This window comes from Apis laboriosa, unplaced genomic scaffold (assembly GCF_014066325.1).
Source record: "Apis laboriosa isolate Shangri-la unplaced genomic scaffold, ASM1406632v1 scaffold68_cov148, whole genome shotgun sequence".
NCBI lineage: Eukaryota > Metazoa > Arthropoda > Insecta > Hymenoptera > Apidae > Apis > Apis laboriosa.
In genome coordinates, this window is record NW_025224135.1 from 3277907 (window position 1) to 3304791 (window position 26885).

The following is a 26885-nucleotide window of genomic DNA, read 5'->3' on the forward strand; positions in this document are numbered from 1 at the left end:
GAGAGAGAGAGAGAGAGAGAGAGAGAGAGAGAGAGAGAGGACGAACGAAGCCTTGTTGCGCGTGCAGAGCGTCATGGCTTCGTGTAAATTATTACGCTCCCCCGTGAAAAACGCGCGTAAACGTGGGCTGAATATAAGGGAGGAACGAATAGCTGCTATTTTCGCAAATGATAGCTAACCGTGTATGATGAGCACGCGAGAGTACGTCAGGGAGGAGGAGGAGGGAGAGGGAGGGATTTATGAAAATCGTGGAGGAGAATAATCGAAAGGAAAGGTCACGGAAAGCGGAAGAGGAAATTTCAGCATTCAGTGAACCTTGAAGCGAATTCCTTGAGGAAGGTTCTATACTTGGGATAGATGATGGAACGAAATAGATTTTGATCTCGGTGATGGTTGATTTCGACGAAAGGAATTTTTGTAATTTTTAACTTAGAATATAATGTTTTAATATAATGTTGTAAAAGTTGGATAATATGTGATCGATTCGAACTTCGATTTCGATTTATTCAAATTTTACTGTTTTTTATTTAACAGATGAAAGAGAAATGTTATAGAATGTTATTATATTTAGGTAAAATTACTAGATAAAAACGTTATTAGAGAGATGATGAAAATTTTCAAGCAATATTAACTTAAAAAAATACATGCGGTGAAAAATTTTAAAAAATAAAAAATCGCAGAATGAGATATTGTCAATTTAAAAATCTAGAAAAGTCACGATTTTCAAGAAAGATCAGAATAGATAAATTTCAAAAAAATAAAGAATCGTAGAATAGAATATTATCTGAAAAAAAATAAAGCCACGATTTTCAAGAATGAAAGATCACTACATAGAATATTACCAACTTAAAAAAATAGACTTAAAAATTATAATGAAAAATCACTACGTAGAACGTTACCAACTTAAAAGAATAGACTTAAAAATTAATAGTAAAAAATTTCAAAAACAAAATATATTATTGTACATAGCACTGCTCAAAATATAGAATATTATTTGTGAAAAAGAGAGAAATCGAACTTTCAATTTCGATCGATCGAAGCGATAAATTTCAAAAAAAAGAAACTGATTCAAAACGCGGGATCAAAAAATCATTAATCGAATCGTAGATATAAGCCGGCGGATTATTTATCGAATGCTGCGTTACTACGTTATCGTGATAAAGGATAGAATCGAGAGAGGCGAAATTCGGTTTTCCAGTGCATCGAAGGCCGTATTATACATTGTGGTATGGCGTTATTCCAATCCAGATGATGTACAAAATTACCGAGCTTTGACTCGGTTTCTAAACTTTGAACTATCTCTCTATAACGATCGTGTCCCCGTGGAACGACCCTCCTAGCTGCTACACGCGTACGTCTACCTATCACAATGTAAACTCGGATTCGGAATGGAGCGGGGAACGCTCGACCGGTCTAAATTCCAATACGCGGCCAGTGTAATTAGACCGTCGTGCTACGAATAATTCGATGCTCGTACAGCTTGATCCGGAAATGTTTCTAAATTTACGGTTCACGCGTGCCGCTGAAACCGATAAAGAAAATCGATCCATGGAAAACATCGAAATCCCGCGTTTTTATTATTCAATAAAATTTATACTCGTTCGAATGATACAGAAAATACAAAACGAGTTTACTCAAACAATTGTTCAAATTTGTTATTGGACAATTTGGAATTTCACGATACACTATATTTATCGTTGCAAGGATAGATTCGATTTATACTACGCGTATTACTTTGTACAACAATTTGGACAAATTTCAATGTATAATATTTTAAAGTCTGCGAGGATAAATTAAACAGATTGTTTTCTTCGATATTATCTCGTTAATTCCGATGAAATTCGATTTGTTATTAAAACTAGAAATTCGTCCTCTCCCATGATTTTCTAGACATGCGTCGAGAGCGAGTGAGCGAATGCTCGGTGAGATAAGATCAGGGAAGAGGTGGGGGAAGGAGTGTCATCGAGGTTAGAAATCGAGTTATTTTTACGACTTAGCTGCCGTTCCACGAGTTGAAAACATTTATTCGCTTACACGTATTCCAATTATTACCTTTTTTATTCCAAAAGGGAGACACTTTATCCTTACACGTTAATTCCAATTCGATGTTCCTTTGATCCCTAGTGTCTTGACTCCACACGGATGGAGAAAAAGAAACGGATAATAATCATTTTCGCGAGAATAATAATTGCATCGCGTGCAAAATTGCGGACAGGGCAAATTGCGTATCGTATCCTCGACGACCGGTTGATAACCGGAAAAGTATCAATTAGCTCCGCGATCGTTGTCAAAAAAAGAAAAAAAATACGAAAGGTTTGAGGTTTCCACGGTTATCGTGACCCTAATGAATTCGATAAGCGGCCTTATGCTAATGATGGGTCCGCCGAGACCGAGTGAGTCATCCCAAAGGGAGGGGAGAGAGGGAGAGAGGAAACTGGTTCTGGTACCGTAATACGTTAAGGCCTTACGTGGACGATAATGTATCGTCCCGACGCCTAATAACTTTGATTCCTGGGGGGATACACGAGGACTGGGGGGAGGGGCCCATCGTCGACCCATCGTGGAACCGGAATCTAACAGTGTTGCGTGAACACCGCTCGCTCGTGATTCTAAATTTATTCCTCGTTCGAGGGATCGCGCGGCGATCGTTAAGTCGTTACCCAGCCGTCGTTTTCCTTCCGCGTTCCCCGATTTCGCGGAAATCTAATTAGAGAGGGATCGGTGGTGGATGGGGCGTTGGTCGATTCGGTTTTTTTGGAGGTGATGGTGGTGGTCGTCGTCTTGTTAGGAGGGTGTTAGGGAGGAGAAAAATTTTTTATTTAAATGTGGAAATTTTTTTTTACGTTATACACGTAATATATCGTGAAATCGAGAGTTTTGTTTTTTTTTTTTTTTTTTTTTTAAGCAGAGATTGAAAAGTAAGAGTGCGAATAATGAAGTTTCGAGTTGAAATTATTTAATTCAAAAGATGGAAAGATTGGTCTAAAAGTGTGAAAACACAGGTTTGAATGAGAATTATTCGGAAAATATTTTTAATGAAGGAAATTTTTTTATTAAAGACGAGAATTATGAGATGAAATTGAAAGTGATTAATTTTCATTCGGATCGTGTATATTTGTATCTAAAGCGTGATTATTTGAGGAAAGAAGTTTCAGAGAGTTTGTGTTAAAAATTTTGTTTGCAATCGAGATCTGCGGATAATATGTATATTGCTTCAGAATTTTGTTATTTTTTTCGCGAATGAAAATTGGATTAGGAGTGATTGCAAAATAAATTTCACTGAGAATGAAACTATTTTCTAATTTTTACATTCTGAAGATTCAAAAATTGATTAAAAATGAAACTTTGGAAAATTAAAATTATTTTCGAATTTTTGGAATTTAATTTTCAGACTAAGAATAAAAATTTCGAGAGTTGAAACTATTTTCGAATTTTAATTCGAAAGATTCGGAAATTGATTAACAATGAAACTTTCGAGAATTGAAAATTCTATTCTCCAATTTTAATTCGGAAATTAAGTTGTCTGTGAGATAGATTTTATAGCAGAGCTTTTGAGAATTATTCAAAGTACTTTTAAATGGAAATTTTTATTAAAAGTGTGAATTAAAAGTTGCTCTTGAAACAGATTAATTTTCATTCAAACGTATATTTGTCTCTAAAGTGTGAATATTTGATTATCAGAACTTTTAAGAGTTTCTCTTAAAAGTTTGTAAATTTTGTTACATTGGTGTGCTGGGAATATACGTACATTCGATGGTAAAATTCTCGAAAGTTTTCGCGAATGGAAATTAGATTGAGAGTGATTGCAGAATAAATTCCACTAAGAATGAAAATTTCGAGAGTTGAAATTATTTTCCAATTTTAATTCGAAAGATTCGCAATTTAACTTGTCTCTCAAACATGCGAATTGAGAATTGTTTAAAGTATTCTTATCGCGAATGGAAATTTTTATTAAATTTCGAGGGTTGCTCTCGAAACTGATTAATCTTCATTTTATATTCGCCTCTAAAGCGAAGAATATCTGATAACGGAACGCTCGTGAAGAATTGTTCTTAAAAAAAAACATTTCTTCCGAACCGAGGAAAACACTTTTTAATCAGATTAGTCACGTAATGGATTAATTAATAATCAAACGCCGATGAGCACAATTATGCGTCATTCGTTCCGCGTAATTAAACAAATCGCGAACGTGGCTTTGACAGACAACCGAATCTGCCCAATATAATCCTCGTAACGTAACGCAACACCCTTAATTCGATCGATAATCTCACCGTTTTTCTTTAAAAAGTTCTTCGCGAAACATCTCGTTTCCTCCAAGGAACATTTATATAAATATTCGAAATTAACTAAATTAAATGAAATTACCAGTCGCGCCAACCAATTTGCCAACACGGCCAAATTATCTCGATATTTCGAACGGAAAACGAAAAAAAAAGGGGAGAAAAAATTTGTTTTCCACACCTAAGATAAGATAAGATAAGAGCGAAGAATATGAAAGAAAAAGAAAGAGAGAGAGATAGAGAGAGAGGAGAGTATCGTTGCAGTAGGTAGAGACTGTATGGGAGGTCCGAGTATTCATCCGAGCCCCCACCTGCAGTTAACTGGAACTCGCTCGAGGCGTACGCTGATTGGTCCGCCCGCCATTTTTCCGACTTTAATGATAATAGGATAATGATGATTACACCGTTCACCGAACGAACCTGCTACCTCTTTCTCTCCTCTTCTGTCTATCCCTTTCTCTCTCTCTCTTTCTCTCTTCGTTCAACTATTTATCTCGATGCAGAAACCTGTATCGAGCGTGGAAAACGGCGAGCTCCATCGATCCGCATATCGTTCGATCGATCCGCGTTTTTTTTCGCATGCGATCCTCGATGCGATACTAACTGCTGCTCTCGCGGCAGAATATCCAGAGAGAGGCATCCAGAGTGGTGGCGCCATCACCAGTTGCACGGTGATTCTGGATGAATTTGAGATAAACTTTGGAGCGTAACGTTAATAAAAATTGTGAACAGACGTTAATTTCTGTTAATTTAATTATTTTTTGAATTTCATTTTGGTTGATCCATAAGAAAATTATGATTGACATTTTTTTTTTCTTTTGATCAAAAAATCTTGGTGATCAAAAGGTTGATCAAAAGCGTGTATACGTGAATTATTGATATCTTATCTTGAAATATTAAAAACAGTATTCACCGTTATAGAGATCACGAAAGAATCACAGAATCACCCTATTTTCGCAAAGGAGAGATTGATATCTTGATTAGCAGGGAACTCGATCGATGCTGCCTGCTTAATCGCCTTGCGAGAAACACGAATTTTATAGGGTCTATATAGAATTATATATAATTCCCTTTGAACCGGTTAAGAACACGAGAAGTCGATAATGAGCACGAATAATGAGCCGCGTCATCAATGATTTTTCGCTTATCGAGATACTCTTCTCCGACTCTTAAGAAAGCGTAAATGAAGCGATTGCTTTTTTTTTTTAAAGAAGATAAGAAAAGATTCGAAAAGATAGCGAAAGATCGATTTCATTTTAATATCTTGATCGTTCGCGTGTGTTTTCTGTGGAATTGCTGGGATGGGTTATTTTTCTTTTTCGAAATAAAAGGAAACATCGTTTCGCAGCTATCGGGAAAAAATTTCAAACCGGGATAAAAGTTCGACCGTACGAGGACGCCTCGTAAAAAGTTACTACTTCGTTTAAAGTCTCGATGGTTGGAGACAAAAAAAGATTACAACGTTTGCGTATACTTACTATCGCATGCGAAGGAAACTGGTAAATATACGAGAAGAAACGTATGATATCTTTTCACCATCTCCATCATTTCTTTCGTCGTTTCTATCTTACGTGTTTCCATTTTCTCTGTGTTATCTATGCACGTTGAACGTGAGCTCGTGAATATCGTGAAATTTTTCTTGTTTCAACGATGTCGTGCGAATTCGGAAACTCGGTCAAAAAATAATTTCCATATTATGCAAATTAACATCGAGAATCTCTTTACACGATATTACGTCCATTCACACCCAATTCATATAGATATGAAATTGCAGTTTTACACATATAAACTCGATATGATATATCGATAGGAAAAATTTATTATAATTAATCCACGTGAAATTTGATATTTTCGTCAAAGATACGATGTTAAACGTATAAGGAATTACTAACGTTAAACATTAAACGTTGCCACGTCATCTTATAAAATTTCATATTTTCATCGATATGCTGAACATTGTTATTCTAATTCAACTATAGTATGTAACTGTGGAATGGTTAAAAGAGATTTTGTACGATGCAATTTTTAGAGAACTTACTTACGTTATTTTTATATAAGAAAGCGCGCAATAACAAATTTCGTTTATTTATCCATTATTCGTGTAGATAATTGATCGATCCCACTAAATTTGATAAAATTTGATACTTTCGTGAAAGGTATCATTCGATCGATGATAAATATCGTTATTTCTAATTCGATCGGCAACGTCGCATGCCACGTTGCGGAGAATTACCAATGTTAAACTTTACAAAATTTACGAGGTTTATAGAAAGGCGCTAATCAGATGCGCGCCACGAAACGAACGATTGATAAATTTCATTTCCTTTATTCCACATTTTTTCCTATCGATATATCGTATTAATTACTCCATCGAATTTTACGTGAACTTTAATTATAACGAACTATATTAATTAACTCGTTCGTTTTCGAGCCATAATTTACTATAATTAGTATCGCGTAAAATTTGATGTAATATATCAAAGGGAATAGGTTGTAAAATGATTCGATTAAAATAAAGAATATAGTTATATACAATTATAATATAATATAAGCTTAAAATTGATCCATAAATATGAATAGCTTGATCAAAGAATCCGCTAGGTAACGAGAAAATTTTAATTTTAATACAGTTTTGCAAAATTTCGCGAATCGAAATAAAATGGCGGTGGAGGAAAAACAGAAAATTTCTATTTTTCGTACACTCGACTCTTGTCGCGTACGAAAATAAAAAATTATCGAATTTCTAACAAAAAACTTATCGATAATTTATAATACGATTCAAATTAAAATACATGTTTCGATGCTTCTTAATAAATTTACGGAACATCTCTCAACTTTATTGAAACGCAACCGATCACATTTATCCGATTATTAATAGAAACGATTATTTTTTCTAAATTTAAAAATGAAATTTATCCATTTAATATATTATTCGAACCACTGTTCAAAAAGGGAAACAGATTAAACAGAAGAAAGTGATACTCAATTCATGCATAAATATACGAATCATGCCTCCTACATATATAACCTCACGCACGAAAGTTAAACCGGTAAAAAATTAAAAAAAAAAAAAAAAAAAAAAAGATCGAAAGCAAAAACGACGCACGAATTCGTTCGAGAATAAAAATTCATCGAATCGACTAATCGTATCGATACAACACCATCCATTCGTTTCAACGCATAATAATTCCATTCACCTCGGCTCGCAATCATTAATTCACGCCCGTTTCATCATTTATCACTCCCCAACCTTTCCTCGTACACATTTTCCAAAATTTATACACCGGAGGAGGAGGAGTTGGCCATCGGAATTTCGCCGATTGTATTTCAGAATACGGGCCCGTACGTTAAATAAACCGCTTATAATAATTCTCCTCGCGGCAAACGCGCAGCCGGCCCCGAACAACCTGATTAGCGCTAGATATTAATGTACAGATGAAATTAACCGATAAACCGTTGTAAATCGACCGGTCTCGCATTATCGCCCCCTCCCCCCTATCTGAAATATCCCCCGACCCCCGATTTCACGCCGATTTGACTTTATCGGACGACCCCCCTCCCCTTCCCCCTCCCTCCGATAATTTCGATAATTCGAAACTTTGTCGAGTTGTCATTAACGGGATAATAACGGAACGCGCGGTTAAAAAAATGGAACGGGATGAAAAAATGGTAGGGAAGAGAGATTAATTTTTTCGAAATTATTGGAGTTGGAGGGAAAAGAGTAAAGAATACACCGAGTTTAGAGTTGTTTCGATTTTGGGGAGATCTCTTCTATATATATATCTGTTCACAGAAGAGAGGGAAATTATTCGAGAAAGAAAAATTATTTCGACGGTATTATATATAACGGGAAACCGACTTTTCGAATCGCGTGGATAAGAGGATTTGAACGAGAAGTTCTTCTTAATGCAAACTTCTTCAACTTCTACGGATCCTCTTTTATTTTGTTCCAAACGATAATAATACCAATGCAATAGTATCGTATCCTCGAGAACAACAATCCAAAGTTGTCAAGAAACGGTTTCCGTATTCGTGAATAAGAAACGAGCATTAGGTTATTTTTCCAGTTTGCCTGGAAGTTAAATTCGTCCTTGGATCCATTCTCTCGTAGTATCCTTTCCGTTTCCGGAAGCTCTGTAAATAGCTTTCTCCTAGAGATGATTTAACCATCTATCCATTTCTTAAACCTGTTCTTAACTCGCGTAAAATTATCTTTATTATCTCCGATTCTCATCGAAATTTTTTCGTTGAACTCTCCATGGAAATGGAAATCGTTTTTCTTTCTAACGAGAAAAAGAAACTCGCTCGTTAAATCATTTCTCCGTATATTTTTATTCCAATCTCTCAGAAATCGAAGATAAATATATATCCCGGTTTATAAAATTCGAATACGAACGTATAATACAATCCCCGCGCGATGCATAATAATTCAAGCATTTTAAATTACGCATTTTGTATTAAATCGTAAATCAGAAGGTGCGGGAAAGTGGACGAATGCGATTTTCCGAAATAATAAAATCCACGTCCGCCGTTCTTGTCCATGAATCCGGATGAAAAGTGACCGCGATAAACCTCCTATTAAACAAAACGGGCCGTTATCAATTCAACGGGATCGGAATCTATCGCGATCCATCGTCCGTGTGCGCGCGCATAAACTTAGCCATAAAATAGAATAGGTGGAGAATATATATATTACGTTCAAATATATATACATATATATTACATATATTACGTTCAACCCGACGTGTACTATAGGTAATTCACATAAGTTAATACTCTTGATTGTATTCTTCAAGAGAGACGATCCCTTAATAATATTGTTGAACAGATATGGTAGTAACAGATTGGGGTAGTGTATCTTCGTTATGCTGCTCTCTATTTACCAATTCTGCATCAAAAAAATCTCTCCTCCTTCCGAGTCAGATAAATATAAGATTCTATTTTTCTTTGTGAATTTTTCAGGAAGTCAAAATCATCCTCTACTATAATGACAAATTATTGAAATTCAAATTCACTTTAGAACAACTTATATTTCAAAAATAGAATTTTATTATGAACTCTTTTCAACTTCCAACAAATTCACGCAAAACTACTCGGACGGTCATAATTTGAACATTTTCACTTCGTGCGATAAACGCAAGCCCAACTGCGAATGTAAACAAGCAGTAGGTCAAACAAGTCAAACCGTCAGAAAAATAAACAACTGATCGTCTTGTGCTCGCTCGTTAGACGTCAAAAAAGTGTGCCGGGTGAACGTAATATATATACATATATACGTAAGTATATCCATGGAAACGTGGATTCGTGGCCGACGGTTAGGTCGATCGATCGATCGATGGATGGATCAGTCGGTACAGAAGGGAACGAGAGCGACAAACTATTTACTATTGTCGACGGTGATCTAACATTTAATAGAATAATTGTGGTTGGCCTATGGCACGGAGAGGGGGAAGAGAGGAAAGGACTGGTTGGGAATGCGACGACGGGAATCGGTTCAAGCCGCGGGGTAATATGTCTTCATGTAGAGAGCCGGCTGACAGTTGTGTTCAGTCGTTGAGATCCAATCTGCGTACCGAGATCGGATATCGTCTTCAATGGAGGAAAGGACGGTGGCCGTTCCAGATTTTTTCCTCCTCGGCCGAGCACAATCGACCGGGGGTTAATAGAGATGTTGCGTTCCAGCTTCGCTTCCTTCGACATCCGATCTCTCTCTCTCTCTCTCTCTCTCTCTCTCTCTCTCTCTCTTTCTCTCTCTCTCTCTCTTTCTCTCTCTCTCTCTTTCTCTTTCTAATTTAATTATATTAATTTTGTATTATATTTGCAGTTGAAAATCGTGATTTTTGGAAATGTTTTTTTAATATCTTTCAATCTTTAATCTTTGCAATTGATATTCGTCATTTAATTTTAGTTTGACTGTGTTATAATTTTACGTTACTTAAAATTATTTCAACGTAATGTAATACAATTAAATTAGAGAGAGAAAGAGAGAAAGAGAATAATGTAATAATATTAATTTTTCCTTTTTCCTCTTTTTAATCTTCGACTTGATTAATTTCTCTTTTTAATTTTGGACTTATTAAAGATGAGTTTCAGCTTCGTTTCTTCGAGCATCTAATCTTTGAGAGACAGAGAGAGAGAAATATTAATTTCTGTTCTTTTTAATCTTGTCTTTTTAATCTTTTACGTCGATATTAGTTATATATATATAGATATTAGTTTACTTGAAATAAATTTTGTTATTAATTTGAAATTAGCATTATAGATAGTAACTTATAGTTGAAATTTTCTAAAGCAGAGGTTCCCAATCTGAATTGTGAAAATGATCGCTAACTGCTATTTCTTAAAAATAAGTGATATTGTCCTACACTATATACAATATATCATAACATAATTTATTCGTACGTTAAACCATTGTTCTCTTAGATAATAAAATTCTGTAACCTAATAAATCTTCCTTGAATTCTTCGATCTCGTGAAAAATCTTGCTTAATAATTCTCCAACTCACTTATTGGAAAAAATCAATAAAAATATCAAAAAGTCGCAATAATTCAAAATTCTTACGAAAAAAAAAAAAAATTTTGACAATCCTTGCCAATTCCAATCCTTCACCTTTCTTAAAACGTTAAAGAAAAAAAAAAAAAAAATACTCTCAAAACTCAAAACAATCGAAAAAGAAGAAACCTCGTCCATCAACGTCCGCGACACGGATCGAGAGATAAATACAATTCCTCTCGGCGTCGAGAGCTCGAGAGCCTTGGCGATCCTTTGACCTCCCACGGCCGCTTATCGGACCCGGCCGCCGAGAGTTGACAAATTGGCGGCGACATTCCTCCCGTGGGACGAGATAAAAATCGAAGAATATGGGAGTTTTATCGATATCGATGAGGAGAGAATAATCGAATCGGATCGAATCGAATCCGCGGTTCCTTTCTACCGCGTGTGTGTTGCCTCGCGCCCCGAGTTAAATCAATCGGAAATTATTACGCCTGCTTCACCGGTGCGTAAACTGTCCTTCGTTTTGCCACGCGCCGTCGTATCGCGGTCGACAACGATATTCATATATCATTTTTCGCGTCCCAATACGGATAATTGTCCGTTCCTCGTTCGTTCCGCCCTTCGTTTCGCTTTTCACGCCGCTTCTAACCCGATATTATTGGCATTGCTGCGAGTGAAAACGACGAGTAAAATTTCGTGATAGGGAGTTATTTTACGGGTAGATATTCGCGATTCTCACTTATAGTGTGTAAAAATGTTGAGTTAAAGGAAACATTATTTTTTCGATCCTTTTATATATATATATATATATATTTGCACCGATGAAACGACGAGATAGAAAGATATTTTGTAATAGAGATAAAAATAGTGAATAAAGGTAAAATATCCATGGTTTCGATATTTGCATTTGAAATAGCGTTTTCCAAATATTATGCAATATTTAAAAATTATTTTTCAATGTTGTTGCGATTGAAATAATATTATAAATATTTATAAATAATTAAAATAAATATATATTATAAATAATTTATTATAATTTAAAAATTACTTTTCAATGTTGCTGCGATAGAAATAGCGTTTCCCAAATTTTCTTCAAACTAGACCTATCTTTTTATCTTTTTTTTTTTTTTGGACGAATAAAAATACGATTCTTCTCTTGTTCTTGCTCTTAATTACGTAAAAATGTTAAACAAGACGGAACAACAATTTCTTTGCTTCAAAAATTTACTTTGCGGGAAAGGAGAGATACGAAAGATGACTTTATCTGTTTAAAACTAAAAAGAAATACTTTCGACAATCGGAAATTTTGAGAGAAAGGGGCGATGTCGTTGACGTAGAGTGGATGTTTCGAGAAGTAGCGACAAAGAGATAAAGAGAAAACGATAAAGAAAATAGAAAGGATCATTCGGTACGTACATATAGCCTGAAGACATTCGAGATCCATTTTCTTAATGAATGCGATTCTTTCTGCTTCATATTTGTATCAGGTTTGCTCGTAAAACTGACACGACACGCTTCGTAATTATGTAGCGCAACGGAGTGCTTTCGCGTATGAAAAATGTTATTAAAAAATAGGGAGTAGAATAAAAATGGCGAGAGAGAAAGACAGAGAGAGAGAGAGAGAGAGAGAGAGAGAGAGAGAGAGAGAGAGAGAGAGAGAGCGGGTTGAAAATGAGCGTAATTTTTAACGGCGGGTACGCCGTGTTAAGTGAATAAAAGTTGGAAAGGAAGGCTGAAAAGTATATCCAATCCGCTACGAATACTGTTTCCTCGTCTCTGCATATTCTATTCACCGTCGACTTCGTACCGTGTATAATGAGTTCCATGAACTAGAAAAAAAAAAAAACGAAAAAAAAAAAATAAATTATACGGTGTTCTCGGTTGTTCGAAGCCAGAACGGGGAAAATTAATGAGATATCCTGATCGTGGATAACGTTAAATATCGTTCAAACAATGTATACTTTTAAAAATAATTTGATGCCAGTAATTTAATATCGTCCGTAAAAAAAAAAAAAAGAAAAAAAAAGCGATAGAGAAATACGATAGAATGCGCGATGCCATTTTTAATACAAGTGAAATTAATGTGGCTTCGAATAACGAAGCGTATATATCTAATATATATATATATCTAATTTATAATTGTAGGAATTATACTTAAGATTTTGCTTATTAAATAGAATCTGAAATTACGCAAGATAAATATATATATAATTTAAGTAATGGAACAATATTGGTTACTAGAGGAAAAGAACGTAAGTTAATAAAATTAAAAGATAGGAAACGTGTAGGAAATATTTGTCGATAGAAATCTCTCTTTAAAATCTTTTTCTGACCGTAAAAGCGTAGCTATGTTCGTAAAACTTCCCGTTTACGAAGAGAAATGAACTTTTATTATATCGCAGAGCCGTATCGGGATTAAGATGGCCGCAAAGATGTCGGTAAAGTATTAAAGCTCAATCAACTGTAACGAACCAATAGAAATCCCGTGAATTATTCTCGCGAGCGGCCAATGATTCGAAACTCGAGAATCGCGATGTGAATAGGCAGGATTGAAGATGGTTGCTCTTCAAAGGGAAGACAGGTTTATTTTCGACAGTTTTTTAAGATGAAAAGAAGATATTCTACCGTGTTATATCGTACGATGTAATTTAGATACTGATGTAAAAAAAAAAAAATAATTTATCGTTTTATGAAGTATCGAATAAATATTTTTATTTTATCGTTTGCTTTAAATTGAAATAAATATAAGTTATTCAACAACTAATATTTTTATTATATGAAGATATATATATACACTTTTCCATTTAATATTTTTAACATTAGATTAAAAGAATAATTCTCTCGAATAATTCTTTTTCAATCTTTTTAAAATAATTATCCTCTCGGTAAAATTCTCAATTACTTGAAACGATGTAAATGTTGATATAAAACGAGCTATTTATCACAGATTTTGAATTGTTTTATGAAGAAAGATTTTTATGAATAGAAAATAAAAAACAATAAATTGTACGTTTTATTTCTCATTTTAAATAAAGACTTATTCACTCAAGAATCATTAAAATATATTATACACACATATATATATATATATATATATATATATATATACATATGTATGCTTTTTAATTTAATATTAGATTAAAACAATTTTCGAATAATTCTTTTTCAATCTCCTTAAAATAATTATCCTCTCACTACAAAATCTTCAATTACTTGAAACGATGTAAATGTTGATATAAAATAAGCAATTTGTTGCAGATTACGAATTGTTTTATGAAAAAAGACTTTATCCTTCACGAAATCATATTATATTATTTCAATCTCATTTGAAATAAAATAAACTTATCCACTCTGATCGTTTATTCAAAATGATAATTCTTTTCAATTTCCTTAAAACAATCGCGAACGGATGTTCTCTACCTATCTATCCTCTTTGACTTGCACTCAAATTACTCAACGATTCCGTCCTGGTATCGCGAATAATGCGAATAACCCGATCGAGTCGATTATCACAATCAAGTCGCGATAGTTGTTTTTTTAATGAAGCGTCAGTTGATGCAATTATTTTATGCGAGTGTAGCATTGGATGTTCGCAATCAATCATGCGCCAATCCTCTCTCTTTTCGAATTCTCCGCGCTCCGTTTAAACGAGTCTCGGCCCACTCGGCTCTCTGATACTCGACAATGCGCGCGCATCATCTTGGATTGGCCCGTGGTGAAACCGCCGCCGATAAACACTCAATTAATATATATATACGCTGGGCGCAAAATTTATCGCGGTATGAATTTCCAGGGAGAAGGTAGGGGGGGAGAAACGAACGATCGTCTTGCGTAACCAAGGAGATTATCTCGAGCGTGCGATCCACGATGTTCGTTTTCTTTATTCGCGTGGACGCAGAGAAAGAGAGAAAGAGGAGGAGAAGAAAGATTCGATAAAATTTCTATGTAGAATATCCGTGAATGAGTAACGTGTACGTTATTTTAAGCGTTATTTATCGCGATTGTAAATCTGCGAGATAACCGACGCTGTGTAAGTAGCAGGTTTCGGATTTTTGAATCCGGTGTAATTTATAATCGATGCGATTATAATTGTCAAGACTATTTTATTTTATTTTATTTTATTTTTCTTTGGTTGGAACATTTGCGCTTGGTTATGCTTATGGAAATATGATTTTTATTCGATTTTTTTTAGAATTTATTTTAATAAATAATGTTAGAATTGTGTAGAATTATCGCGTAGAATTTATTTTAATAATTGTGTCGCGTTATTTTGCTAACAACGTATCGTTAATGAGAGAGAGAGATAGGGATAAAGGAAATAGAGTATGATCCTCCAGAGGCCCCCGAAAGCGTTGCCTTTACCCTTTCGACCGTAATATATCGATATCAAAGGTATACCGATATCGGCGTATCGCCTAAATTAGCAAAGATAATTAAATAATAATCTAAAATTATATTCTACGTAAAATATCTATTTTTAATATCTATCCCAATAATTTATTTATCACAAAGATAATACTTGTTTTAATCAAGAATATTATTTAAAATCAAGAGAAGCAAAATTTATATATTAAAATCCAAAACTAGATCATAATTCGTAAAATAATAAAAAAAAATATTACATTTAAATCCCTTAAAAAAAATCTCAAGAAAAGTGGAATTTTGTATATTAAAATTGAAATTCGAAAGAAGATCTGTTTTATTCTATATTTCGATACGAATTCATATCAATTGAATACTAAATTCCAAAAGATCACAATTCGAAAATAATTGAAAAAAATACTAATATCTTAAAAATCAACAGAAAAGTAGACCTAATATTTTAACATTACGATTTCATAAATCGATTCGATTCGATATCGAGATTATTTTCTCGACCCTTTAAAAATTTGCGCCCGAAATCTCGATTTCAATCGAATTCCACTTTCCACGATTCCGAAACCCGAAAACCCGAGAATCCGGACGAAAGGAATTCTGTAACTAATCGAGATTCCGTTTCCATTTCCAGGCGTGTATACGGTCCAGGGCCACGGGATTCACAGCCACGAGATAGCGATACCGCGAAAAGTGAGCGAGCGAGGCGTGCTTATTTCGCACAACGTGACCCATCACCATCACGAGGATGGGCCAGTGGTTCACTATCGATTATCGGTGGCCGGTAACGAGTACCACATCGAGCTGGCCGCCGTAGACAAGTTCATCGGGCCTGGACTCGTCGTCGAAAGGCGGAAACGAGACGTGCACGTGCGCACCAGGCCAAAAAATAGCTCGAGCAAGTGCCATTATCGGGGTTTCATTCGGGGACATCCGAATTCCCAGGTCGCCTTGTCCGCCTGCGACGGTTTGGTGAGTTTTACCCTCCTTCCTCCTTTCTTTTCTCCCAAGCTATCCTCCTTCATCTTTCCATCGTTTCTCCATTTTTCTCAACAAACGTTTCTTCGATAACGATTAGAAGAATTATGTTGAATTCGCGCAACGAGAAAAGATCGGATCGATCGGTTTCTTTCGATTGGCGTTTTAAGCTCGAGAGGCGAGAGTTACGTTTAATTTAATTTAACAAGAAAAAATAAAAAATTATTGTCGATAATTTATAACGGTTTAAATTGGAACAGATGTTTCGAGATGTCGAGAAGTTGTGAAACTGAAATTTAAGTGCTTCTTTGATAAATTTATAATAATAATATTTTTCGATTTTATTGAAACGCGACCCGATTAGTATAAATCGGTTCTCTGGTCATATACTTGCGTATTTTGTTCAATTTTTTCAACATTTAAAAGGAGGATTAAAAATTTTAATGTTTTAAGAGTTTTTGATGTATGTAACATATAATTATACGTTATATTGAAACGATTATTTTTTTATAAATTTGAAAATGAATTTTGTCAACTTTTAATGATCGACGAGTGAGTTATCTCGAATTAATAAGAAAGTATCGATTTGTAAATAAGATTCCTCCGGATCTTTATTTCTTCATTAAGAAATGTATAAGATCATTTTATTTTATATACATGCAATTCATTTCGAGTTATTGTTACATCCGAATAGAGAAAGTCGTCGAGTGCAAAAGTGAAAGAATAGATAAATAAATTGGATCGATGTTTCTCAATTTTTAAATTTTCCACGATGATGATAGAAAAGAAAAGAAAAGTGAAAATAAGAGAGGCGATTATTAAAAATTTTACATTATAAATATTCGAATATATACGAGTTATAAGAGCGAGAAAATATTTGGAAAATATTTATAATTGAATATAAGTAAAACAATAAATCGTCGAAGAATTCTCTTAAGTGGAATGGAACAACGAAAAATACCACTGGCCGCGGCCGATACATCGTACGGATCCACTACTTGAATTTTCATATCGAGTCAGATACGTTGCACGTAACAGCATCGACAAAATTTGATCTTTTTGTCGTTTGTTGTTCGATTATTATATATCACTTATTATTTTTTCTATTTTTTGTTTTCGTGTATTAAGATACTAAATATTATCCACGATTGGCAATATAGCAAATGAGAAATATTGAATAAAAAAAAAAAATTGTATCAGAAGAAAGTGTAATAGCAAGTTCAGCGCATTTTTTTCATTAAGAAACAACGCATGCGCGTATATTTCTCCTCCCCGCCAACTCGTGCCATGGTTTACATTCAAGAGCTTACGTATATACTTGATAACACTGTTGCCAAATAAAGCGAATTCATAGCGAATGAATAACATATAATGTATACATTCGCAGTAGATAACCTCCAATTAATAAGATTTAATTTTTTTTAACGTTCTCATGAAATCGAGCGACACGCTGTTTTCCTTAAAAAGAAAAAAAAAAAATATATATATATATATATATATATATGTGTGTGTATATAGATGTATGTGTATATATATATATATATATATATATATATATATATATGTACATATACACGTATCCGCGCCAAATATAAAATTTCAATTCCTCTTTAATAATTATTTTTATTTATTAAAAATTATTTTAATAAATAATTTTACAAACTATTTTACAAATATTTATATTCTCGCATTATTCAAAAATTTGTCGAGAATTTTTTTGAAAATATTCGACTACCTTGAAACAAAATTTATATAAACATCATTTATCAGATTAAACTGGATTGATTAATTTATTCTTTGCAAAACGATTCGATTCCTCCAAAGGTCTTGTTGCCTCCAAGCTATCTTTCGTCAATTTCTTTTTAGCGCCCCCTCCCTCGTCCCTCTCCCACTTGTGAAACACCGTATTCCAATTGCTGGTATGCAGACGCTTGAAGCGCCTTCCACAGCGAACCTCGCGGATTCGCTGACGCTCGATGAAATTACGCTTCTAAGTCGGCCAATCGGAGGGCCGAAAAATGCCGAAATTCACAAAATACGAACGTGCACACATACTACCTCGTACATTCCTCCTTAGTGAAGGAACTATGCGCGCTCGAGAAACTCGAGCACAAGTACAGAAAAAGAAGAGGGGAGAAGAAAGAACTGAAATCGTAATAAAAGGAGAAGGAACAAGTGAAGAGAGAGAGAGAGAGAGAGAAAGAGAATATACGGTTGGATGAGGTTAAGACCGTTAATACTTTTCGTCTGGAATCGTTGCGCGAATGAGGGGAAAGAGGAAAGAAGAAAGGGAGAAAGAACATTGGGACGTAGGATCGTTATAACGATAATTCAGAAAGGAAAAGGATGGAGTCAAAGAGATGCGAGGAGAAAAGGAACGTCTGAAGCAATAATGGAAAAGAAAGGAGGGAGGGAAGGGGGGAGGAAAAAGTAGACATTGGTAAACACTGTGCACTGTTTAGAGTTAGTTGCAATAATTCAGATGGAAGGATGAAGAAAAATAGAGAAAAATAGACGCGCCGTGTGATCGCAAGAGTGGTTGTAATAATACAAAGAGAAAGAAGAAAAGAGAAACGCGTATGAATAATACTGCATTGATGCGGAGGATTGAGAAGAAAAGGGATACGTGCGGCAAAAAACGTAACGCAAAAGAAAGGAAAGCTGAGCATTCTGAAATAATCGCATTAATACAGAAAGAAAGAAGGAAAGAAAGAAAGAAGAAAAAAAAAGGCACGAAGGTGGTATCGAGGTGGAGAGTATGGAAACGGGGAGAACAATGGAAAAAGGCAAAGAGCAAAGAGCAGAGGAGTATAAAGAGAGAAGAGGAAAGAGAAGAGAAGAGAAGAGAAGGAGGGAGAGAGAGAGGGGGGGGAGAGGGAGAGAGGGAGGGAGAGGGAGGGAGGAGAGGGAGAGGGAGATGGCACGATGCATGCATCGGCGCAATTTGCTCCCAGCTTCCAGATAATGATTTAATTTGCCATACCTTGGCAGATTTATGACGGCGCACCTTCGACCAAGTACCGTCTACCTGTAAAAGCACGCCTATTCTCCTGTGCGTCACCTCGTGAACGTAATCAGCTTCCAGGCAAGTTCGAGTACGGGCGTTTATGTCGAAATAAATCTAGAATCCTCGGGATTGTGCCGTATTCTTTCGGGTTATACTGAAATTCCGTGATATTTATTTCTCTTGGAAATTCTGTTGAGAATTGAATACGATTTTACGATTCCTTTTTCTTTTCGCAATTATGTGAAAACATTTTTTTAATCGAATGTTAATAGATCACCTTATATAATCCTTATTCGAACATCAAAACATGTCAAAACGTGTATAAATTATTCTTAGATTATTCTTTTCACAATTGTATAAAAATTCCGTGATATTTATTTCTTTGGAAATTCGTAGAAAAATTATGAAAATACTTTAATATATAACATATTTAAAGAGAAATCTCACCTTTCCAAATTCCAAAATATATGATATAATCCTTATTCGAACATGAAAACGTGTAAATTATTCCTTCATCTTTTTTACACTCTTTTTTACACTTGTACAAAGAATCCATTTTCACCGAATCAAAATTAAACCCCGACATTGCTAACGATTGCTCTCGTGAAAACTACGCGTGAAAACTATTGGAAACAACATCTAATCAAACGGTTATTTCGCGTCCGCCACCCTCTCAAAGAGATTCAACCCGGGAACATTGTTCGCCCGTACAAGCCTCTCCCCTCTCTTCTCCGCTTTGATCCCAATATCATCGACCTATCCAATAAACGTAATGCCAGGCTTTGAAATGTCCGTGTAAGCCACTCAACGTAACAAAGGGATCACGGGGCACGGCATCTTGCGGGGACAGCGGTGGAAAAGGGTGGATCGGGATGTCAAATTCAATTCTAACTCTCTAAGCGGTCGAAACCGATGGCGGTGTTGTACCGTACGAATTAATCCCTCGTATAATACCGTTATACGAGCGAGCTCCTGAAATTACCCGAACGTTACGTATCCATGCTGCCAATTACACTCTCGCGCGCCCTCTGCAACTCTCGAAACGATTGCTTCATTTACGTGTCGCGTAAATAAGCATTCGCTTCCCACCAGAGGGCAGATCCGCGGTCCACAGATCCGTTGATGGCCGGGCCGAAAATTACATTCGAGAATGCGTTGATCGCGTGAGAATCGGCAAACAGATTCCGATAGTTTCGTGGATGGTTTATCGTTGGCGAATTAATATCGTCGAGGGTAATTCGTAATCATGGCGATTGTTGGAGAATTTACATAGGGAGAAATTCGAGGTTGATGTTTACGCATCAAAAGATTTAACGTTTAGAGGAAAAGAGATGTGAAAAGATTATGTTGTTTATCGTTATCGAAATTTAAATAATTGTGATTTCACATAATCATAGTGAATTGTTGGAATTTCCTTTGGGAGAATTCATGAAAGTTAGGTTATGATTTGTCTTAATTTTTCGAGAAGATCTGAAAAGATTCTGAATATAATTTATCATTGCGTCAAATAATTGTGATTTCATAATTGTGGTGGTTATTTTGGTAATTTCTATAAAGAGAATTAATGAAAATTAGGTTATGATTTGTCTTAATTTCTCAAGGAGATCTGAAAAAACTCTGAGTGTAATTTATCGTCGGTTATATACATTAATATTGTGATTTTATAATCGTGATTGTTGTTGAAATTTCCATAAGGAGAATTAATGAAAATTAGGTTGTGATTTATCTTAGTTTTTCGAGATTTGAAAAAACTGAGTGTAATTTATTATTGTTGTGTTTAATGTGCAGTAGTATTATGATTTCATAATCGTAATAGTTGGAATTTCCATCGAGAAAATTCATAAAAGTTAGGTTATGATTTGTCTTAATTTTTCGAGATCTGAAAAGACTCTGATTTCATAATTATAGTAATTGTTGAGAGAATTAATGAAAATTAGGTTATGATTTCTCTTAATTTTTCGAGGAAATCTAAAAAAGTTTTGAATGTAATTTATTATCGCATTTAATATTCACTAATGCTGTGATTTCATAATCGTGATTGTTATTGGAATTTCCATCGAAAGAATTAATCTTGGAATTAAAAGTCAATGTTTCGTTCCTCGTTGTTATAATTTCGTGATTTTATTTTTCACTATTATGATTTTTCGAAAAGACTTAAAAAGATCTCTAAAAGTTTCTGATAACCATCGTGCTTGTTCGAAATTCAGAAATTCTTGAGATTCTCAAAAGATATTTAATTTTTTACCATTAAGAATGTTTTTTAAGAAAATTTTTTACTATGCTTCTTTATCATAGTGATGAATACAAAATTTGTAGTATTAATTAATTTTTGAAGGAGACTTAGAATAATATAATTTGAATTTTAATAACGAAGTCGAAAGCGTAAAGCAGTGATGAATCGGCGTCGTTGAGATTCACGACACTTTTAAGAAATTATCGTTGAGCTAGAAATAACATCTTACTTAGATTCATAGATTTGATTTCACAGTTACAGAATTGGAGTTAAATTTCGAGAAAAAGATCCGATTAAGTCCCGGGAAGGAATGAAATACGGATGGTAAACGACATTTGTAAATTTTAATACCGAGGATGGGAGTGGCTGTTTAAAAATTGAGGCCATGTTTTACGTCCACCGGCACGTGGGAGAATTTCTCCAACAACGATAATATTTCAACGAAAAAATTCATCTGGAGAAACAGCGGCAAAAGCAATTTTTCTGTTTTTAAGGATGCGATAAATATTTTCGGTAAATATAACACCGGAACGGTGTTATTAATAAGTAATTCGTATCGTTAACCATGCTTTAACTATGTGATTCCTTCCATTAATCCAGACACGAGAAATTTATAATATAGTACGAGTAACCACGACATACATTTCATAATAACAGAATGAACAAAAGTTTATCTCGTAATTTCAGGATTAAAAAAAAGAAAATTCATGAAAGTTAGGTTATGATTTGTCTTAGTTTCTCGAGGAGATCAGAAAAAACTGAGTAATTTATTATTGTTGTGTTCAATGTGCAATAGTATTGATTTCATAATCGCGTTGAAATTTCCATAAGGAGAGAATTCATGAAAATTAGGTTATGATTTGTCTTGATTTTTCGAGATTTAATTTTTCGAAAAGATTCTGATTTTCATGACCATAGTAGTTGTTGGAAGAATTCATGAAAGTTAGGTTATGATTTCTCTTAATTTTTCGAGGAGATCTGAAAAGACTCTGATTTTCGTAATCATAGTAATTGTTGGAAGAAATTAATATACCAATATTACCGATAATATTAAAAATGATGTTAAATATCGTCAAAATCGTATATATAAGATCCTATATCGATATTGATCACGTTCAAGCCTCTTAACGGTTCATTATATCGAAATATTAAACTGAATACGTATTTCGTTAAAACTACTTCGAAGCTATAGATGGAATAGAGGCTTTATTAACGTCAGATTATCGATAAGCTCTTCGAAAGACGTACCTACCGTTAAATCGTTATATGTCTATTTCAAACTTCGAATCGATAGAATAAAGCAATTATCAAAGGACGATCAACAATGCGATCGATATTATGATCTAACTTTCGGGCGAGCAAACTTTGACCATTAAAAATCGAAATTCGATCTGCAACAACCAACTTCGAGGAAAAATAATAAATCTTAGGGGAGACCCACGCACGAGATCGATAATTATCAATAAGCGTTAATCCAATGTTTCACGAAAGCTTAATTCGAATCCTTAAATCTTCCATTAATCGTGAATTGTTTAATCGTACAGCGATCAAACTTTTACGAGAGGTCTCTCTCTCTCTCTCTCTCTCTCTCTCTCTCTCTCTTTCTGTCTGCTTGTAAAGGCATATTCGCGGATCGTTCGAACGCCTCTGTTCCGTCAATTTTATGGTGTAATAAAACCGGATATCGCACGCACGAGAAAATATACGCGTAACAGCGCGAGAAACATGGTTAACGCGAATATATATATATATATATGTAAAAACGATCGCACGTAGGCACGACGACGGCTTCAAGGAGAAATTAGCAACAAAGTGTGCCGCCACTGTTTCTACAAGGATCTGTGCTAATTTTTTCTTTTTTTTTTTTTTTTTTTTTTTTTTTTTTNTTTTTTTTTTTTTTTGCCTCCCGCACCTGCCGCCTTCCTTTCGAATCGTATTTAATTTAATTTAATTTAGGCGTATTCTGAGTCTGGTTTCCAGTGATTATATATATAACAATCAATTGGACAGATCATCTTGGGATTAATTAGAACATTTATAATTCTAAGATTATACGTTTGATCTTCGAATTCGAAAATAATTTGATTTTGATTTTAATTTTTGTATTTTGGATTGAGATTCTATTGGGATTTAGATTAGATTTAAAATTGAAGTCTTCTCGAAATTTTTTCTTCCAGATTTAGGTTATTCTTAATTTACTTGTTTAATATTGTTCGAATTCGATGGTAAATTGATTAAGTCTTTTTAAGATTTAAATTATCCAAAAACAGAGAATTTAACGTTCGAGTACGAATGAATATTTCATTTTTCTAATTCTTCTCTTTGATTACGTTTTATAATGAATCTTATCTTAAAATTGAAATCTTTTTGAAATTTTTCGAAATTTTTTCTTTCATATTTAAATCATTCTAATTTATTTGTTTAATACATTCGAATTTGATGATAAATTAACTAAGTATTCTTAAGATTTAAATTATCCCAAAACAGATAATTCAATGATAATTCGATATTCATTACAAACGAATGTTTCATTTTTCTAATTCTTTTGATCACATTTCACAATTTTAAGACGAACGTAATCCTATCAAGAAATTTAATTTTCACGAATCCATCAAATCTCATATCTCTATCAGGCCAAAAATATTCCGATATTCCGATATAATACTCAATGATAGATTTCTATGGTTCAATTCAGCGACGCGGCCAATTTTGATACTCGATATTAATTAAATTCAGGTCCAACTGATAAAAAATATAACGAGATCGTATGGATCTTCATCCGGCTAATCACGATGATGACAGATGAATAATCAGAAGGCCATAGCCGATATATCAAAGTAAAATTCGGTGAATTCACGGTGGCCGTGGACGCGTGTAATTTCCTCTGTACCTTGTCTGCGATTTAATTCGACAAGTCGCAATTCGATCGATGCTACGAAGCCAACGGTTGCCGGCATACGGGAATCCAACCAATTAATTAACCCTCGCGATGCGGGCTTGTTCTCCGGTTATGGTTTCCCCTATATCTGCTGAACTTGCGAGAAATACGTAGAAAAAGTGGATCAAAAATTTAACCCAACTCATCGAATGAATTATTTTTGACGATTATCGATCGTCGATAAGAAATTGTTTCGGTTCGATCGATATTGAATTTGCATGGGTGAAAAATTTTGAACTGTTCCTTTCTTCTTTTATCCGAGTACGAATTGTATTTTTATGATCAATTATAAAACGTATTATAAATATTCGAATCTAAGAAATATTAAAATATTTCCAATCTAATACAATTTATAATTATTCGTCTACAATATTAAATTCTTGTTCTCGTAACTTGTCAAGATAATATTCGAAGTATCATTTACAATTTTAACTTTTTTTCCCCCTTTCTCAATTCCTTTTATATTTAGAAAAAATAATCGTGGAAGAATATTCAAAAGACGCCATATCGATCAACCTACTTCCAACAACAAATACGTATAGCAACGTTATCAAGAACCAACGAGCCCGACACGCGAATTCATCGCGCCTCCCTCCCTCTCTCTTTCTCTCTCTGCAAAGAAATAGTAAGGACAATTCGTTGCCGGCGAAAGTACAAGAAGAAGAAGAAGAGGAGAAGGAGGAGGGACAAAAAGCTGGCAGGTAGCTATCTAACCGCTACCGAAAGGTGTGGCCCCTTTTATCCCCCTTTTACGTTATCTCGAATCGCACGAAGTCCTCGCCCGTATCGTCGTCCGAGGATCAAGGATACAACCGCGGGACGTGTCTATTAAATTTCCAGGAACGATCGCGAGCTACGATAGCCCCGGTCACGTCGGCTGCGAAATGCCTCTTAGACATGCATCTTCTCGCGTGAGATGCCTCCTCCTTGAACAAATCGCGCTTACAAGATGGCGTACACACTCGTTGCGTTAGTTAATTCGAAGTAAATAATGGGAATGTTCCTTTGAAAAGTAACGTGGATGGATTTCCATCTCCCTTCGATTCCTCTGAAAAGTTAGAGAGAGAGAGAGAGAGAGAGAGAGAGAGAGAGAGAGAGAGAGAGAGAGAGAGAGCGCTGCGCACTCGACGCGGATTTATCCTTCGACTGGAAAAATGCTAATTTTATCGGCTTCTTTCCTCGAATCCTCCTCCACTACTCTAGGGATCTAAATTTACTGTAAAGAGCAAAATACATCAAAGCGACGTAATTTGTGGAATTTATTTTTTTTTTGGATCGAAGAATTTGATCGGAGATCGGTGGGATATTTTAGACGAGGGATTAATCTTTGTATGCTATCTTGTAAAGAAAAAAATAACTCGAATTTAAATAAAAGAATATCCGTAGTGATGGAATTTCTTCGTATTCTCAACAGTGAATCGTTAAAATTGAACGATTGAAAATTTTTGCTCTATCTAACGTCATTATAAAATAGAATTATTTTTGATTTCGATGACACAATACTCGAGATCGCGTACGAAAACACTTCACTCATTATCACAAGTTTATTAATTTTGAAAAATACTCGGAACAATCGTATATATCTTCATTACAAAGAAGAAATTCATTTAAAAATCATTGTATCGGATTGATCCTTCAAGAAGCTAAAATTAATTCAAGGAAGAATTATTCAACAACTCTCCCGAAGCTAGAATATCGTTGCAAGTTATCCTGTTGACTCGTCAATTGAAAGAGAAGAAAAACTGTACAACGTTGCGTTTATAAATCCGTTCTAATAAACGACCAAGATTATTTATGACTCTGTTATGCGATAACGAGATATCCAACCACGGAATCGTCTCGAGAATCCATGTTAATTTAATTCTTTTGAATTTTTAACGAAACGAAAATTTACAAAATGTAAAATTAATAGTAAAATTCTCATATTATTTTTAATAATATTTCTTTCATGAATCACAATATACTTATACTTTTACTATATTTATCGTAAAGTATAAATATACATTTTTCTACATTTTCCCACAAATGCATGCACAATCTACTCATGATCGGACAATAATTCTTCTGCAACTTTAACCATCCAACTCTTATTTACTATACTCTTTTACTTATACAAATACCTCTTTACTATACACGCATATAAGTATAAATATATATCTCTATACATTTCGATAAATGCACATCGCAATCTACACATTACTGTCTCTACAAATTTATTACATTCCTACTGTATCTACTTATCTATTAAATAATTATAAAAATACATTTACATACCTTTCAATTTTCTATAAATCCACAATCTAATTTACGACTACATAACCTCAGTTTCTTCGATTTTCATCTTGCAAGAAAAGAAGAGTTAATTGCGAGACAGAGGAGACAGAAGAAGTTTTCCAACCAGTATACAACTTAACACCGATACGAGTACCGGGATTACGCCCTTCTGTCCTGGCAGGACTTATTAACGAGACGATAAATTATTCGAAATGTCAATTGCGCGATATCGTTCGCGTCGCGTACAATCGCGGCAAGGATCGTGAATGACGTCACGCAGCGATCGCTCGTGTCCCTCTTGCGCA

General features: G+C 34.5%; 1 protein-coding gene across 3 annotated transcripts in view; it reads left to right on the plus strand.

The window, feature by feature from the left end:
• The window catches only part of LOC122718661 (A disintegrin and metalloproteinase with thrombospondin motifs 7-like), an 83806-nt gene that overhangs the window by 29648 nt on the left and 27273 nt on the right, over positions 1-26885 (plus strand). For 2 of the 3 annotated variants that reach the window (XM_043943885.1, XM_043943886.1), the window contains exon 4: positions 15785-16122. In XM_043943885.1, the coding sequence (XP_043799820.1) occupies positions 15785-16122 (338 nt within the window). The remainder of the gene's footprint in view (positions 1-15784; positions 16123-26885) is intronic. The other variant, XM_043943887.1, reaches the window with a different exon arrangement.